Source organism: Ranitomeya variabilis, chromosome 2 (genome assembly GCF_051348905.1).
Source record: "Ranitomeya variabilis isolate aRanVar5 chromosome 2, aRanVar5.hap1, whole genome shotgun sequence".
Taxonomy (NCBI): Eukaryota; Metazoa; Chordata; class Amphibia; order Anura; family Dendrobatidae; genus Ranitomeya; species Ranitomeya variabilis.
The window spans coordinates 693,760,016-693,779,714 of NC_135233.1; the positions used below are offsets into that span (position 1 = coordinate 693,760,016).

Consider the following 19,699-nt stretch of genomic DNA (forward strand, 5'->3'; position numbering starts at 1 on the left):
ACCCAGTACAACAACATCATGTAAATTATGCAACACCAGAAAACGGCAATCTTCCTGATGTGCTGGAGCCATGCACATAGTCAGCTGAGTCCAATACTGAGGTTTATTCTTGGCCAACGGTGTAGCATCAATACCCCTCAAGGGAATAGGACTCTGCAAAGGCTGCAAAGAAAAGCCACAGCGCCTGGCGAATTCTAAGTCCATTAAATTCAGAGCAGCGCCTGAATCCACAAATGCCATGACAGAAAAAGATGACAATGAGCAAATCAGGGTCACAGACAGGAGAAACTTAGGCTGTACAGTACTAATGGTAACAGATCTAGCAACCCTCTTAATACGCTTAGGGCAATCAGAAATAGCAAGAGCAGAATCACCACAGTAAAAACACAGCCCATTCTGACGTCTGTATCCCCTCTGTTCCGCTCTAGTCAAAATTCTATCACATTGCATAGGCTCAGGTCTCTGCTCACAGGACGCTGCCATATGGTGCACCACTTTGCGTTCGCGCAGGCGCCGATCAATCTGAATGGCCAGAGACATAGATTCGCTCAAACCAATAGGCGTGGGGAACCCCACCATAACATCCTTAAGGGCTTCAGAAAGACCCTTTCTGAAAATTGCTGCCAGAGCATCCTCATTCCATTTAGTGAGCACAGACCATTTTCTAAATTTCTGGCAGTATAATTCTGCCGCTTCCTGACCCTGACACAGGGCAAAAGTGTTTTCTCAGCATGCTCTACAGAGTTAGGTTCGTCATACAATAATCCGAGCGATTGAAAAAATGCATCTACATTAAGCAATGCCGGATCCCCTGACTGAAGGGAGAATGCCCAGTCTTGAGGGTCACCACGCAGCAGAGAAATAACTATTTTAACTTGCTGAATGGGGTCACCAGAGGAACGGGGTTTCAGAGCAAAAAACAATTTGCAGTTATTTTTAAAGTTCAAAAACTTAGATCTATCCCCGTAAAACAAATCCGGAGTAGGAATTCTAGGCTCTAAGGCCGGAGTCTGAACAACATAATCTTGGATACTCTGTACTCTTGCAGCAAGCTGATCCACACGAGAAAACAACCCCTGAACATCCATGCCCGCATCCAAATCCTGAATCACCCAGAGATTAAGAGGAAGGAAAAAGACAAAACAGACTAAAGAAAAAAAATATGGCTCAGAACTCTTTTTCTTTTCCTTCTTTTGACATGCATTCAGCTCATTTTTGGCCAGTTGTACTGTTATGGTCTGGTGATGTAGGAGCGACATGCGACTAGCTCTGAGCAGGTGGTAACTATACAGACCGCAGTTCCTAATCTTAACACAGACACTAGCAGTAGCCGTGGGATGTTCCTGTCACTCCCTGGACACCTCGTCACAGCCGGAGAACTAGCTACCCCTAGAGGTAGAAACAGGAAAGCTATCTTGCCTCAGAGAAAATCCCCAAAGAATAGGACAGCCCCCCACAAATAATGACTGTGAGAGGAGAAGGAAATGACATACGTAGTATGAAACAAGATTTAGCAAATGAGGCCACTTCTAGCTAGATAGAATTAGTACAGGACAGAACACTGTGCGGTCAGTAATAAAAACTAGAAAAAGTCCACCGCAGAGAAATGCAAAAATCTCCACACCTGACTAAAGGTGTGGAGGGCAAACTCTGCTGCCCAGAGCTTCCAGCTTAGCTTAATAGGTTCATACTGATAAGCTGGACAAATGAGCAAAACATAGAAAGTGCTGAACAACAAAGTCCACAACAAGTGAACTGCAAAAGGACAAGCAAGGACTTAGCTTTGCTGAACTGGTCAGAGTGTCAGGGAAATCCAAAGAGCCGTGACTCCAGGCTGGAACAATTGACAACTGGCATTGAATGAGGAAACAGGCCAGACTAATATAGCCGAGCCAGAAAGACGATCAGTGAAAACAGCTGCTGATGCTAAATCCCAGAAGCAGCCATACCACTCAAAACCACAGGAGGGAGCCCAAGAACAGAATTCACAAAAATGCCACTTACAACCACCGGAGGGAGCCCAAGAGCGGAATTCACAACAGACATACAGTTATATACTTTATACAGGGGAAATGACATACAGGTATATACTATATTGTTATGACCCCAATGGCAGAGGGTCTCAAAAGTACATACCAAGTCTGCAAACACAAAAAACCAGCTCTTAGGGCAGTGGTAACTGGGCTGACCATATATCTAATCCTAGCACCACAAATAGCAGCAGCCGGGGAACGTGCCTACGTTGGTTCTAGACGTCTCACGCCAGCCGGAGAACTAACTAACCCTAGAAGGGAAAAGATAGATCTTTCTTGCCTCCAGAGAAAAGACCCCAAAAGTTGGATACAAGCCCCCAACAAATAATAACGGTGAGGTAAGGAGAAAAGACAAACGTAAGAATGAACTAGATATTTAGCAAAGAGAGGCCCACTAACTAATAGCAGAATATAGTAAGATGACTTATACGGTCAGCAAAAACCCTATCAAAATTTCCACGCTGGATATTCAAGAACCCCCGAACCGTCTAACGGCCCGGGAGGAGAACACCAGCCCCCTAGAGCTTCCAGCAAAATCAGGAATCACATTTAGTACAAGCTGGACAAAAAAATAAGAGCAATGCAAATAACCAAAAAACAAGGAAGCAGGACTTAGCTTAATTTTGCAAGATCCAGGACCAGCAGACAGGAGCAAACAGAAAGGAACTGATTACAACGATGCCAGGCACAGGACTGAGAATCCAGGAAGTTTATATAGCAACACCCCTGGACTAACGACCCAGGTGGGTGCCAAACTGAGGAAAGACAATCCCAGAGTCATATCACTAGTGACCACAAGAGGGAGCCAAAAAAGTCTAATTCACAACACTATATACAGGAGGAGATGACATACAAGTATATACTATATACAGGAGCAGATGACATACAGGAAAATGAAGAAGTGTGAGTGCAAATGAGAGGAGTGAGGGGAAAATAGTGGAGTGATTGGAAAAAGACAGGTGTGAGGTCAAAATGACAGGTGTTGGGGGAAAAATGAGAGAAGTGAGGGGAGAAAATGAGAGGTGTGAGGGGGAAAATGAGGTGTGAGGGGAAAATGAGGTGTGGGGGAAAATGAGAGGAGTGAGAGGAAAATGAGAGACGTGAGGGGGAAAATGAGAGATGTGAGGGGGAAAATGAGAGGCGTGATGGGAAAATGAGAGAAGTGAGGTGCTATAACTAACAGTTAGTTACTATGCCAGTGCAACGCCGGGCTCTTCAGCAAGTTATAAAATATAATATCTAGGATTACTTTAAATTAATTTATATAGTAAACTTGCTGTTTATAGATCTGTTATTCTTTTTCTTAGCATTGTTAAGCTGCTCAGGTTTTATTGTTATTCAACTCTTAAGCACAAGAAAATCTTATAATTGATTTGCATAGATGAATGAAATTGCACCCATAGTCTTCTTTTAGTCTTCACTATGTCCATTAGTTTGAATGGAGACTAGTGAAGAGGAAATGTGCTGGGATAAGGTGTAATCCTGGCATGCTCGTGTGCTAACCAAGTGTCTTCGGCGTGCTTGAAAAAGAAATTTGAGTCCCTTCGGCTGCATGTCGGCTGTTCGAGAGCAGCAACACATGCAGGGATTGCCTAACAAAAAGGTCTAACAGACACGAGACATGTGGGGATTCGAACATATTTTTTGAGCACGTGAAGACACTTAGCACACGAGTATGCTCTGAAAACACCTCATTCGAGCAAGTTCATTCATCACTAATGGAGACACTATATAGAAGCACACCGAGTGCCTATGAGTCCATAGTAAGTTGCTAGAGAGACTCTGCCTTCATAAATAGAGGCCATATTTATATTCCCTTTCTAGGCAAAAACATCTATTTGGATGCTCTTATGTTAATGTAACACCCCAGAGTCCTGGTTGTTGCAGTGGCATTGCTTTCCTCACAGGGAGAGTGATGTCACACTTGGAAACAAGGCAAGATCTTCTCTATCAGGTAAACACAAGCATACAACATGTTCACACTTCAGGCCAGAAGGGGGAGCTCTGATCCAGCTTGTGGGTGGTTCCCCTATATACATATTCTGGTCTGGAGGGAAAGTCAGTTAGTTCCTGTCAGAGAGACATAGGGGAAGGAAGCAAAGGGGCTGTGCAGCCACAAGAAGGTGCTGCAGCTCCTGAAGGACAGAGACAACACAGAAAGATGGACAGATTTGTAGTGAGCGTGCAGGAGAGCGAAGCACAGGCGAGTGACAACTGGGGAGGATAGCTGCAATTGGGCTACCCAAGTGCAGATTCCGGTAGCCGAAAGACCAAGGTTGTGAGGGACTCCAAGACTTACAGCAGAAACAGGCAGGATGGCTGGACTTTAAGTCACCTGTCCGCCCTAATACCCAGAAAACACAGTGGTGCATAGAGCCCGGGTCGTGATAGAGACCCTGTAAAAAGGCTCGAGCCACCTGTCATACGGGTTAGTGTCCTACCTTTATGGAGGGTAGAAAGAACAGTGAGGACCCTGATCATAGCCACAGGCAGCAAAGGACTACACCACCGTGCTAGTAGGAAGACTTTCATCTCCACCTGGTTAAAGGGACTGTGAACTTGCTTCCAAGCCGGCCGAACCCTGCCTGTACTTGTGATCTGGTGCCCTGGACTTTGGTTGCCTGAAACCTACAGTAAACCAGGTAAAGAGACTGCAAACCTGTTTCCTCCATTCTTTACTGCACCATCCACCATCTTCACCTATACACCGGGAGCCCTGGGGACCTACTTCACCTGTGGTAAGTTATACCACCTTAGCTGCCATAACATCACCCCAGAGGACCCCTTAAAGCAGCGTCGGCCCCCACTGACCGAATACCACGGGTGGAGTCACGAACACAAACTTTATTCCACAAACCCCTTTAAAGACTTTTCCTTTAACATGGGTACCCAGGGCCACGAACCGGGTCGCCACCACCGAGACATCCCCCTTTAAGTACCGGACCCGGTTCCGAGTACCCCACGGCCCTGGCGGAAGTTTCATTAACGACCTGAACTACATATAGTCGCAAGGTACCAAAGTCATTATTTTAGATAAAAATTATAGAAAGACATAAGAGTGAGCAATCAACACTGGGTAGCCTACTTGTTGGTTGTTTCCAAGTAACAACACATATTTTACATTACCTAGTGGAAAAATAAACTGAAGAGTAAGAGAAAACACTCAAATTCAAAAATGCTCCATATGTCAAAGATTTACTAACAACAAATTTTCTGTCTCTGTGTAAGTGTTCCATTGAGACTGATGAAAGTGAAAATGAACACTTTTCTTTATACTTTACTTTGAGTTTTTTAAAATCTTAGTAGATTAATTTCTACAAAGTTGGAAAAGTTTAAACCAGAAGTTAACACTCTTGTATTTACTCTTCCGACAACTTGTATGACACATCCTTCCTGATATAGACGTGTTTGTCTCATATATCTGCACTATGTTCATATTAATTAAAATGATTGAATAGCTGAATGATTGTCCAAGATTTGTATATGTTGTAAGTTTGAAATATTTCAACATGTGGTAAAGAGGTTTCCTGTACATCATAAATCTAAAGCTCATAAAAGAAGTTGAAAAGATTAGTTTGAGGATCGCAAATTTTAACCTGAAAACATTTCTTTTCATTCACAAACTAAATCAAGTCAAAATCTTCCATGAACAGTACATGTTTTCTCACAAAACAGACAGAAAAGACAAGCAAATACCGTATATGCACAAATTACAATTTTACTGATTCCTTTAAACATTTTTTTGTACAAAATGATCAATACAAACAAATCTCACCATTTATCAGCCTGTCCATGATTAAATCTCTATTTTATACAGTTAAGATAATTTTTACCTACATATTTTTGGAATTGTCCTAAATTAGGACTCCTAACATATATTATGTGTTTTCAAAACTCCTCAACAATGAAATTGCAACAAGAAGAAAATGTCATGGAGTTATGTAGATCAAAGGGTATGTTAATGATATATAAATGATGAAAAAAGGTCCAACTACAGCCTGCAGCATATCCAGACTTGTCTTCCATTGATTACATCTTGGACGTAATTGGTCGGCAATTGCTAAGAGAGCTGACAGCAGCTGATCTTGATGATTTGGGTGCCCAAGTGCATTTATCATGGCAGAACCATTCTAAATGTGTATTTGATAAGATGTTTCTTTGTGCTGCTATGTATAGGGTAAGTGCAGTTATAATATTTGCCACAAGATGGGAGCATCAGCGTAAACGTAATTACAGTTAGGATGTAGCTTAGTATAGGAAGTAGTTAAGGATAGGAGGGGCTGCTAAGGGGTAAGGTAGGAGGGATGTAGAAGTAGAGGGAGAAGGGCACGGGTGCCCGAACCGCTCACATGGGTTATTATAGCCCCAGGACGCCACAGCAGGCCCGTAACATTGGGAAAGCAGTGGAGCCCAGCTATTCAGGGGGTTCTTAGGACTGAAAAGCAGTGTTAAGTATCAGTATTGCAGCAGTTTGGAAGAGAAGAAAGCGGTCCGGGAAGAGTACAGGGTGCAGATTGTCCAATATGTGGCAGGTCATTGTGTGGGCTGATGCCCTTTGTTCCGGTGTGAAACGGACGAGGGGAACCCCAAATACAGTGAGTTTGGACAAGGAGGATGCTGCATTATCGCCAAAGGTGATATTACCCCGTAATGTACTGGAGGACATGGCAAGTAGTGCAGAGGTCCTCAGCCATGACTACTGCTCTGGCTCACCCTCACACTCGCAACAATATTTTTGGTTTGAGTGCTATCCTTGAAAAAAAGTGCATTAAACTTGGAACACATTTTTTGCAATGAGGCAATGCAGATGAACGTTGTTTTTCAAGGACCAAATCTGCGTGTGAATTTTTTTTTTAGAATGCACTAATTTCTTCAGTAAATTGGATGAAACAATAGGATACCATATGGAGGGACAGCACAGGATCCAATTTTTACAGATATATTGCAATTCTGTAACATTGGAAACTATATAAACGATTAATAGCTACTGCTGTAAAAAATGATGATTGTATACAGACTGCACACGGATGACAAGTGAAGAAAAAATCATCCTTTTTCTGGATGAAACTTTAAAGAATTTTTTATATGATCGAGTGAATCAACCCTTTCTGTGTGTAGTGCTTCCAAATCATACAAAAAAAAATCGAGATGTTAGGAAAATTATGTTTCCCTTTTTTAATCATTTACATGACATTACCATGTCTATCAATCCCGTGATTTCCATTATTCCACAACTTTTCCTTCCTGGAGTTGAAATTTAATTGAGGAGTGTATAATGTTAATATTGCACTAAAACATTCCGCAAAGTTGTGAGCACATTGTACTCACATCGGTTCTAATCTTCTACCGATCCAATTGCTGTACCCAAACTAGTTAATTTGTTTGGAAATTAATTACTATTTTTGGAGTGTGGAGGGGGGCACTATAATAATTAAGAATACATAAACCATGCAGGTATTGTCTCTGGCTTCAAAGAATCATCATTGGGTGAACACATGGAAAAAATGTAATTGTACATCTCCAAAAAGTTTTTTGAGAACGTGAGGAAAGTGTAATTGATTTCTACTGGAAGTACTAAATAAGTTTTATACTGCACTGAAATCTTGCATCTACTGGGTCTAAATAATGTTTGTTTCCTAGGTGATAGCCTTTAACAGAATTGTAGTGCTATACTTACAAGCCCACCAGCTTTTTGGTGAAATCATTGTTTATTGTTTGTTCTGCCCAATAGAAGGCTGCACAGATGTATCTAGTAGACGACCTAGTTAAGATTGAAAATAAAGTCACCAATCATCACAACACACATCACATCAAAGTCACATTAAAACAATTGAATAATAACAATCAAACATATGTTACAAAGTGGTTGGATGCAAAAGAACATTATTAAAGAATGGGAGTGCATCCAGATATCAATGTAGGTTAGTCGAGTCCCCATACATATTAATTCCACCAACCTCCATGTTACAATTTTCACTATGACTTTTACCTCTACATCATTATTATTTTTTATTTTTTTTCTGCTATTAGCTATTTGCAGACCACTGGATGTCTCTAAACATCTGGCTGGTCTGCATATGTTTTTACCTTGACTGCATGGGAAATGTGCAATTGTAGGAGTAGTGTGCAGGCTGTCAGCAGTGCATGAGAGCTATGTATACAGTTCAGGATGCCATAATAGCTAGTGATGATCATGAGTGGTACTGCTCCATACTCGATTGAGCATCGGGGTGCTGGGGTACACTCATTACACAATTGCATGTTTTGCGCCTGTTAGACAGCCAACAAACATGGGGGATTGCCTGCCATACACGGTAATACCGTAGCCATGTTGGCTACTGGCATTATTGTATTTGGATTATATAAGACCTGGTTATGCTATGTTCGCACACTGTCCTCTGGAAGCAGTTCAGGAAGAGTTGTTATAGCAGGAAAAGCTTATTATTTTTTTATTAGAGACAAATAGGCAGGGTTTATTGCCTATCAATCCTTCTTTAGGTATAGTGCTGTTGCAACCTAAAAACAAGAGTTGCTTTCAGGGCTACATACTATTCTTTCTCTAGTAAAACCACTGTCACCAGCATTCAATGTGGAGATAGCTAGTGGAAGAGGTATATTTTTGATTAGCGGCATATAGGCAGGGTGTATTGCCTTACAGTTCTTCTATAGGCATGTTGGTGCATGCAGAGGCCGAGGCCGTGGGCCAGGTGAAACTGTGTCTGCTGCAGGAGGGCAACAAATATGCTCATCCACAACAACAAGCTTCCTGTACCACTTTGCAGGGGGACGAGGAACACCACTATTGAAGCCAGAACAATGCGAACAGGTGGTTGGTTGAATGGCAAATAATGCGTCCAGTATGTTTTGCAGCACCACCCTATCTTCTAAATGGTCCAGTCTCACTAGCCAAGAGTCTGGACCACATGATACTCACCATGATCTGCCTTCCTCCCACCACGGCAAGTCCCAGGAGACAAATGATCCCACACTAGGACACTCCGAGGAGCTCTTTGCATTTCCATTTATTACTTCTGGCCTCTCACTCTGCATGTTTCAAGAGGGACATGAGAAGATCATGTGCAGTGATGCCCAAATACTTGAGCAGCCACAGTCACAAGAAGACAACAATGGGGTGCAGCAATTAATGTCTCAAGAGGTAGAAGATGATGAAACACAGTTGCCAACAAGGTGATGTCGTTAAGTCAACAACTCAGGAGTACCAGAGTGTGGAAGTGGAAGATGAGGTGATGGGTGATGAAGTCACTAATCCAATCTGGGTAGGTGCCAAGCAGAGCAAAGACAGCAGCGCAGAGCGGGATGGATCCTCAACAGACAGGAAGAGGCAGTGAGGTGGCCAGAGGGAGAAGGCAGGCAACTGTTTCATAGAGCACCCACATGCAGCAAGTTCCCAGGCCAAGGGTTAGGTGTTGCCCAGTCTGGAGCTTTTTTAAAGGAAGTGCAGAATATAAAAAAATGGTCATTTGCAACCTGTGCTAGACCAAGAATAGCAGATGCCTGACCACTACCAGCCTGACCACCACCAGCATGCTCAGACACATGTCATCAGAGCACCTGACTAGGTGGGCCGACAGCCTGGGTCCAAAATCAGTGTCTGCTGATACATAGTTACATAGTTACGTAGGTTGAATAAAGACCTAGATCCATCAAAGTTCAACCTTTCTCCACCAACTGTACATTTCGTCACTAATCTAGTTATAACCCACAATGTTATGTGTATCAAGGAAATTGTCTAGCCCTTTTTTAAAAGCTGTTATAGTGTCTGCCACTACTACCTCCTGTGGTAGCGCATTCCACAGTCTGACTGTGCTAACTGTAAAGAACCCTTTACTGTTTAGGTGTCGGAATCGCCTTTCTTCCACCGGTAATGAGAGCCCCCTAGTCCTCAGCACGGTCCTTGGCAGGAATAAGTCATGTGCCAGTGTTTTGTACTGGCCGCACATATATTTATACATGTAAACGAGGAGTCTTTTTTTAAGCTAAACAAGTCCAACTTTTCCAACCTCTCCTCATATGAGAGGCCTCCTATCCCTTGTAATAATCTAGTTGCCCGTCGTTGAACTGATTCTAACTCCTAAATATCCTTTTTAAAATGTGGAGCCTAAAACTGGATCCCATATTCTAGATGTGGCCTCACCAGTGATTTATAAAGGGGCAATAATACGTTGGGATCGCAGGATTTTATCTCTCTTTTTATACATCCTAAAATCTTGTTTGATTTTGCAGCTGCTGCTTGACATTGAGTACTGCCAATAAGCTTACTTGTAACGAGAATACCCAAGTCCTTTTCCTGTTCTGTAGTCCCAAGTATACTCCCATTTAATGTATATGCAGCAATAGAATTACTCCGTCCTAGGTGCATTACTTTACATTTATCTACATTGAATCTTATTTGCCAAGTGTTTGTTCATTCAGTCATCTTATTCAGATCATTTTGCTATATTGTAATGTCAAGATCAGATTTTAATATCCTACATAGTTTGGTGTCATCAGCAAAGACTGACACTTTACTCTCAATCCCATCCACAAGGCCATTAATAAAGAGTTTAAAAAGAACCAGTCCTAGCACAGATCCCTGTGGTACCCTACTGCTGACTATATCCCATTTAGAGAACGTACTATTTATGACATCTTTTTGTTTCTGGTCATTTAGCCAATTCCTTACCCATCTGCCTTTTCCCCTGTGCTACGTGCTTGCCAATCTCCTGTTCAGGACGCAGGCTTGCCTTCTACCCTGCACCTGTCATCGCACATTCAGCTATCCCTACCCCAGGCCTTCGAATGCAAAAGGAAATACCCAGATACTCACCCACAGGCCCAAACACTAACCAGGCACATTTCCAGCATGCTTGCAGACAGGAAAAGTTGCTATTTAGGCTTTAGGCTTTCCGCAGCATCATGGTAGCAGCAGTCTCTGTGTACTCGATCCCCAGCTGCCACTATTTTTCCCAGTGTGCAGTCCCCGTCTTACACCAGCACAGGTCCCATAACATCACCCGTGCTCTGACCTACACAGTTACTCGGAAGGTTCTTTTAACGACCAACACGTGGAAACGTGCTTTTGGTCAGGGATGTTACATTTCTCTGACATAGTAACATAGTAACATAGTTATTAAGGTTGAAGGAAGACTTTAAGTCCATCTAGTTCAACCCATAACCTAACCTAACATGCCCTAACATGTTGATCCAGAGGAAGGCAAAAAAAAAACGTGGCAAAGAGTAAGCTCCACATTGGGGAAAAAAATTCCTTTCCGACTCCACATACGGCAATCAGACTAGTTCCCTGGATCAACACCCTATCAAGGAATCTAGTATATATACCCTGTAACATTATACTTTTCAAGAAAGGCATCCAGTCCCCTCTTAAACTTAACTAATAAATCACTCATTACAACATCATACGGCAGAGAGTTCCATAGTCTCACTGCTCTTACAGTAAAGAATCCGTGTTATTATGCTTAATCCTTCTTTCCTCTAGACGTAGAGGATGCCCCCTTGTCCCTGTCTCTGGTCTATGATTAAAAAGATCATCAAAAAGGTCTTTGTACTGTCCCCTCATATATTTATACATTAAAATAAGATCACCCCTTAGTCTTCGTTTTTTCTAACTAAATAGCCCCAAGTGTAATAATCTATCTTGGTATTGCAGACCCCCCAGTCCTCTAATAACCTTGGTCGCCCTTCTCTGCACCCGCTCTAGTTCAGCTATGTCTTTCTTATACACCGGAAACCAGAACTGTACACAGTATTCTAAGTGTGGTCGAACTAGTGACTTGTATAGAGGTAAAATTATGTTCTCCTCATGAGCATCTATGCCTCTTTTAATGCATCCCATTATTTTATTTGCCTTTGTAGCAGCTGCCTGACACTGGCCACTAAATGTGAGTTTGTCATCCACCCATACTCCCAGGTCTGTTTCATTGACGGTTTTGCCCAGAGTTTTAGAATTAAGCACATAGTTATACATCTTATTACTTCTACCCAAGTGCATGACCTTACATTTATCCTTATTAAAGCTCATTTGCCACTTATCAGCCCAAGCTTCTAGTTTACATAAATCATCCTGTAATATAAAATTGTCCTCCTCTGTATTGATTACCCTGCAGAGTTTAGTGTCATCTGCAAATATTGAAATTCTACTCTGAATGCCCCCTACAAGGTCATTAATAAATATGTTAAAAAGAAGAGGGCCCAATACTGACACCTGTGGTACCCCAATGCTAACCGCGACCCAGTCCGAGTGTGCTCCATTAATAACCACCTTTTGTTTCCTATCCCTGAGCCAGCTCTTAACCCACTTACACATATTTTCCCCTATCCCCATTATTCTCATTTTATATAACAACCTTTTGTGTGGCACCGTATCAAAAGCTTTTGAAAAGTCCATATACACTACGTCCACCGGGTTCCCTTGGTCCAGTCCGGAACTTATCTATTCATAGAAATTGATCAAATTAGTCTGACAGGAATGGTCCCTAGTAAATCCATGCTGATACTGGGTCATGAGGTTATTCCTCTTCAGATACTCCAGTATAGCATCTCTTAGAAAACCCTCCAGGATTGTACCCACAGTAGAGGTTAAGCTTACTGGCCTATAATTTCCGAGTTCAGTTTTTGTCCCCTTTTTGAATGTTGGCACCACATTTGCTATACGCCGGTCCTGTGGTACAGACCCTGTTATTATGGAGCCTTTAAAGATTAAAAATAATGGTCTATCAATGACTGTACTTAATTCCTGCAGTACTCGGGGGGTGTATCCCATCTGAGCCCGGAGATTTGTCAATTTTAGTGATTTTTAGACGCCGCCGTACTTCCTGCTGGGTTAAGCAGGTGACACTTAATGGGGAATTTTTGTTATCACTCATCATATTGTCTGCCATGGAATTTTCCTGTGTAAATACTGATGAAAAAAAGTCATTTAGCATATTGGCTTTTTCCTTATCCTCATCCACCATTTCACCCAGACTATTTTTAAGGGGGCCAACACTATCATTTTTTAGTTTCTTACTATTTATGTAGTTAAAGAATATTTTGGGATTATCTTTACTCTCTCTGGCAATGAGTCTCTCTGTCTCAATTTTTGCTGCCTTGATTTGCTTTTTACAGAATTTATTTAACTTTCTGTATTTATTTAAAGCCTCATCACCACCTACTTCCTTTAATTTTCTAAATGCTTTCTTTTTGTCACTTATTGCGCCCCTTACAGCTCTATTTAGCCATATTGGTTTCCTACTATTTCCAGTATGTTTATTCCCATACGGTATATACTGTGCACAGGTCCTATCCAGGGTGCTAATAAACGTCTCCCATTTTCTTTGTGTATTTTTATGTCTCAGGATTAGTGTTAAGCGATACCGTCCGATACTTGAAAGTATTGGTATAGGATAGTATCGGCCGATACCCGAAAAGTATCGGATATCGCCGATACCGATACCCGATACCAATACAAGTCTGTCATGATTCCCAATGGCAGGGAATTTGTCAACATAACACGGGCAAAAACAGGACGAGCTCTAGGGTGATGGAACCTGAGCTGACCGCGATCCTGAACCTCAACACTCAACTAACAGTAGCCGGGGGACGTTCCTGGGGGGACCCTAGACGTCTCGCGCCAGCCGGAGATCTAGCTTCCCCTATCAGAAGAATAACAGACCTCACTTGCCTCCAGAGAAATATTCCCACAGAGATAGCAGCCTCCCACATATAATGACGGTGAAATGAGAGGAAGGCACAAACGTAGTTATGAAAACAGATTCAGCAAAATGAGGCCCGCTTAAGCTAGATAGCAGAGGATACAAAAGGTGAACTGCGCGGTCAGCTGAAAAACCCTTCAAAATACCATCCTGAAATTACTTGAACTCATGTGCCAACTCATGGTACATGAGTGGTAATTTCAGCCCACTAGAGCAACCAGCAGCAGAGAATTACATATCTGCAAGCTGGACTAAAAAACATGAAAGCAATCATGAAACAGGGAAATACAGACTTAGCTTGTCTTGAAGGCCTAGGAGCAGGTAACAGAGACACACACTGATACATTGATAGCCGGCAAGGGAATGACAGGAAAGCCAGGTTAAATAGGAAACACCCAGCCACTGATGGACAGGTGGAAACCAGAGACCGCAACCCACCAAAGTCACCCAGTACCAGTTGTAACCACCAGAGGGAGCCCAAACACAGAATCCACAACAGTACCCCCCCCTTGAGGAGGGGTCACCGAACCCTCATGAGAACCCCCAGGGCGATCAGGATGAGCTCTATGGAAGGCGCGGACCAAATCAGTCGCATGAACATCAGAGGCGACCACCCAGGAATTATCCTCCTGACCATAACCCTTCCACTTAACCAAATACTGGAGTTTACGTCTGGAAACACGAGAATCCAAGATCTTCTCAACAACATACTCCAATTCTCCCTCCACCAGCACCGGAGCAGGAGGCTCAACCGAAGGAACAACGGGCACCTCATACCTCCGCAATAACGACCGATGGAACACATTATGAATAGCAAACGATGCTGGGAGATCCAAACAAAAAGATACAGGGTTAAGAATCTCCAAGATCTTATAAGGACCGATGAACCGAGGCTTAAACTTGGGAGAAGAGACCTTCATAGGGACAAAACGAGAAGACAACCACACCAAGTCCCCAACATGAAGTCGGGGAACCACGCGGCGACGACGATTAGCAAACTGCTGAGCCTTCTCCTGAGACAACTTCAAATTGTCCACCACCTGATTCCAAATCTGATGTAACCTATCCACCACCACGTCCACTCCAGGACAATCCGAAGGCTCCACCTGACCAGACGAAAAACGAGGATGAAACCCCGAATTACAAAAGAAAGGAGAAACCAAAGTAGCAGAACTAGCCCGATTATTAAGGGCAAATTCGGCCAGTGGCAAAAAGGCAACCCAGTCATCTTGATCAGCAGAAACAAAACACCTTAAATAAGTTTCCAAGGTCTGATTAGTTCGCTCCGTCTGGCCATTCGTCTGAGGATGGAATGCAGACGAGAAAGACAAATTAATGCCCATCTTAGCACAAAACGTCCGCCAAAATCTAGACACAAACTAGGATCCCCTGTCCGAAACGATATTCTCCGGAATCCCATGCAAACGAACCACGTTCTGAAAAAATAAAGGGACCAACTCAGAGGAGGAAGGCAATTTAGGCAAGGGTACCAAATGAACCATCTTAGAAAAGCGGTCACACACAACCCAGATAACGGACATTTTCTGTGAGACAGGGAGATCTGAAATAAAATCCATGGAAATGTGCGTCCAAGGCCTCTTCGGAATAGGCAAGGATAACGACAACCCACTGGCCCGAGAACAGCAAGGCTTAGCCCGAGCACACACTTCACAAGACTGCACAAAGGTGCGCACATCCCTTGACAAGGAAGGCCACCAAAAAGACCTGGCCACCAAGTCTCTAGTACCAAATATTCCAGGATGACCAGCCAACACAGAAGAATGGACCTCGGAGATGACTCTACTGGTCCAATCATCCGGAACAAACAGTCTTTCTGGTGGACACCGATCAGGTTTATCCGCCTGAAACTCCTGCAATGCACGTCGCAAGTCTGGGGAGACGGCGGACAATATTACCCCATCCCTAAGGATGCCAGTAGGCCCAGAGTCTCCAGGAGAGTCAGGCACAAAACTCCTAGAAAGACCATCTGCCTTCACATTCTTTGAACCTGGCAAGTATGAAACCACAAAATTGAAACGAGAAAAAAACAATGACCAACGAGCCTGTCTAGGATTCAAACGCCTGGCAGACTCAAGGTAAATCAGATTTTTGTGATCAGTCAAGACCACCACACGATGTCTAGCACCCTCAAGCCAATGACGCCACTCCTCAAATGCCCACTTCATGGCCAAAAGCTCCCGATTACCCACATCATAATTGCGCTCGGCGGGCGAGAATTTTCTAGAAAAGAACGCACATGGCTTCATCACCGAGCCATCGGAACTTCTCTGTGACAAAACCGCCCCCGCTCCAATCTCGGAAGCATCAACCTCAACTTGAAAAGGAAGTGAAACATCTGGTTGACATAACACAGGAGCAGAAGAAAACCGGCGCTTAAGTTCCTGAAAGGCCTCCACAGCCGCAGGAGACCAATTAGCAACATCAGCACCCTTTTTAGTCAAATCAGTCAAAGGTTTAACAACACTGGAAAAATTAGAAATGAACCGACGATAAAAATTAGCAAAACCCAAGAACTTCTGAAGACTCTTAACAGATGTAGGTTGTGTCCAGTCACAAATCGCCTGAACCTTGACGGGATCCATCTCAATAGTAGAAGGAGAAAAAATGTACCCCAAAAAAGAAATCTTCTGGACTCCGAAGAGACATTTTGAGCCCTTCACAAACAGAGAATTGGCCCGCAGGACTTGAAACACCTTCCTGACCTGTAGAACATGAGACTCCCAGTCATCAGAAAACACCAAAATATCATCCAAATACACAATCATAAACTTATCCAGATATTCACGGAAAATATTGTGCATAAAGGACTGAAAGACTGAAGGAGCATTAGAAAGTCCAAAAGGCATTACCAAATACTCAAAATGGCCCTCAGGCGTATTAAATGCGGTTTTCCACTCATCACCCTGCTTTATCCGCACAAGATTATACGCACCGCGAAGATCTATCTTAGTGAACCACCTAGCCCCCTTAATGCGAGCAAACAAATCAGTCAATAATGGCAATGGATACTGATATTTGACTGTAATCTTATTCAGAAGGCGATAATCTATACAAGGCCTCAGGGAACCATCTTTTTTAGCCACGAAAAAAAAACCTGCTCCCAGAGGGGACGAAGATGGACGAATATGTCCCTTTTCCAAGGACTCCTTAATATAATTCCGCATAGCAGTATGCTCTGGCACTGACAGATTAAATAAACGACCCTTAGGGAACTTACTGCCAGGAATTAATTCTATAGCACAGTCACAATCCCTATGAGGAGGGAGCGAATTGAGCTTAGGCTCCTCAAAAACATCCCGATAGTCAGACAAAAACGCAGGGACCTCAGAAGGAGTAAATGAAGCAATTGAAATCAGAGGTGCATCATCATGAACCCCCTGACATCCCCAGCTTAACACAGACATTGTTTTCCAATCCAGGACTGGATTATGAGTTTGTAACCATGGCAGACCAAGCACTAGTACATCATGTAAATTATACAGTACAAGGAAGCGAATCACCTCCTGATGAACGGGAGTCATGCGCATGGTCACTTGTGTCCAGTACTGCGGTTTATTCATAGCCAATGGTGTAGAGTCAATTCCCTTCAAAGGAATAGGAACTTCCAGAGGCTCCAGACTAAAACCGCAGCGTTTGGCAAAAGACCAATCCATAAGACTCAGGGCAGCGCCCGAATCCACATAGGCATCGACGGAAATGGATGACAGTGAACAAATCAGAGTTACAGACAAAATGAACTTAGACTGCAGAGTACTAACGGCAAAAGATTTATCAACCTTTTTTGTGCGTTTAGAGCATGCTGATATAACATGAGCTGAATCACCACAATAAAAACACAATCCATTTTTCCGCCTATAATTTTGCCGTTCACTTCTGGACTGAATTCTATCACATTGCATAGTCTCAGGTGCCTGTTCAGAAGACACCACCAACTGGTGCACAGGTTTGCGCTCCCGTAAACGCCGATCAATCTGAATGGCCATAGCCATAGACTCATTCAGACCTGTAGGCGCAGGGAACCCCACCATAATATCCTTAATGGCCTCAGAAAGACCATCTCTGAAGTTTGCAGCCAGGGCGCACTCATTCCACTGAGTAAGCACCGACCATTTCCGAAATTTTTGACAATATACTTCCGCTTCATCATGCCCCTGAGAGAAGGCCAATAAAGCCTTTTCAGCCTGAATCTCCAGGTTAGGTTCCTCATAGAGCAATCCCAGTGCCAGAAAAAACGCATCCACACTGAGCAATGCAGGATCCCCTGGTGCCAATGCAAATGCCCAATTCTGAGGGTCGCCCCGCAGGAAAGATATTACAATCTTGACCTGCTGAGCAGGGTCTCCAGAGGAGCGAGATTTCAAAGAAAGAAACAATTTGCAATTGTTCCTGAAATTCAGGAAGGTAGATCTATCTCCAGAAAAAAACTCTGGAATAGGAATTCTAGGTTCAGACATAGGAGTGTGAACAACAAAATCCTGTATATTTTGAACTTTTACAGCAAGATTATTCAGGCTGGAAGCCAAACTCTGGACATCCATGTTAAACAGCTAAGGTCAGAGCCATTCAAGGGTTAAGAGGAGGTAAGAAGCAGCTAGACAGCAATTAAGGGCTAGGCAGCAAAACTCTGAGGGGAAAAAGAAAAAAAAAATTTCCCTTCAACACTTCTTTTTCTCCTGCTTCAGCCCAAACAATTAACACTTTGTGGGCCGGCTATACTGTCATGATTCCCAATGGCAGGGAATTTGTCAACATAACACGGGCAAAAACAGGACGAGCTCTAGGGTGATGGAACCTGAGCTGACCGCGATCCTGAACCTCAACACTCAACTAACAGTAGCCGGGGGACGTTCCTGGGGGGACCCTAGACGTCTCGCGCCAGCCGGAGATCTAGCTTCCCCTATCAGAAGAATAACAGACCTCACTTGCCTCCAGAGAAATATTCCCACAGAGATAGCAGCCTCCCACATATAATGACGGTGAAATGAGAGGAAGGCACAAACGTAGTTATGAAAACAGATTCAGCAAAATGAGGCCCGCTTAAGCTAGATAGCAGAGGATACAAAAGGTGAACTGCGCGGTCAGCTGAAAAACCCTTCAAAATACCATCCTGAAATTACTTGAACTCATGTGCCAACTCATGGTACATGAGTGGTAATTTCAGCCCACTAGAGCAACCAGCAGCAGAGAATTACATATCTGCAAGCTGGACTAAAAAACATGAAAGCAATCATGAAACAGGGAAATACAGACTTAGCTTGTCTTGAAGGCCTAGGAGCAGGTAACAGAGACACACACTGATACATTGATAGCCGGCAAGGGAATGACAGGGAAGCCAGGTTAAATAGGAAACACCCAGCCACTGATGGACAGGTGGAAACCAGAGACCGCAACCCACCAAAGTCACCCAGTACCAGTTGTAACCACCAGAGGGAGCCCAAAAACAGAATCCACAACACAAGTCAATGGGACACCAAGTATCGGAAGGTATCCTGTATGGTTCCCAGGGTCTGAAGGAGAGGAAACTCTCCTTCAGGCCCTGGGATCCATATTAATGTGTAAAATAAAGAATAAAAATAAAAAATATTGATATACTCACCTCTCCGACGCAGCCTGGACCTTACCGATGTAACCGGCAGCTTCCGTTCCTAAGAATGAGCGCTTGAAAGACCTTAGATGACATCGCGGCTTGTGATTGGTCGCGTGGCAATCTTGCCTGAATTCAAGGCAATCTTGCCTTACGCAGGCGTGTACTATGGAGGACAGAGAATGAACTTCAATCCAATATTGCAGCCAGCATGCAGCCAGCGGGTAAGGAAAGGTTGAATCAAACACCGAAAACCCTGCCCCTATGGCTGAAAATTGTTCCCTCCAAATTCAGGTGACAGAGTCCCTTTAATGAAATAAAAGTTTGTAGAGAGCAGATAGATGTTGACC

The 19,699-nt window shown here is 43.4% G+C and overlaps 1 protein-coding gene across 1 annotated transcript in view; it reads right to left on the bottom strand.

Annotated features, from left to right (window-relative positions):
* Positions 1-19,699, bottom strand: part of C2H6orf58 (chromosome 2 C6orf58 homolog) — a 142,584-nt gene that overhangs the window by 29,560 nt on the left and 93,325 nt on the right. Inside the window, exon 2 of the mRNA XM_077289411.1 lies at positions 7,711-7,794. Within this exon, the coding sequence (XP_077145526.1) occupies positions 7,711-7,738 (28 nt within the window). The 5' untranslated portion in view covers positions 7,739-7,794. The remainder of the gene's footprint in view (positions 1-7,710; positions 7,795-19,699) is intronic.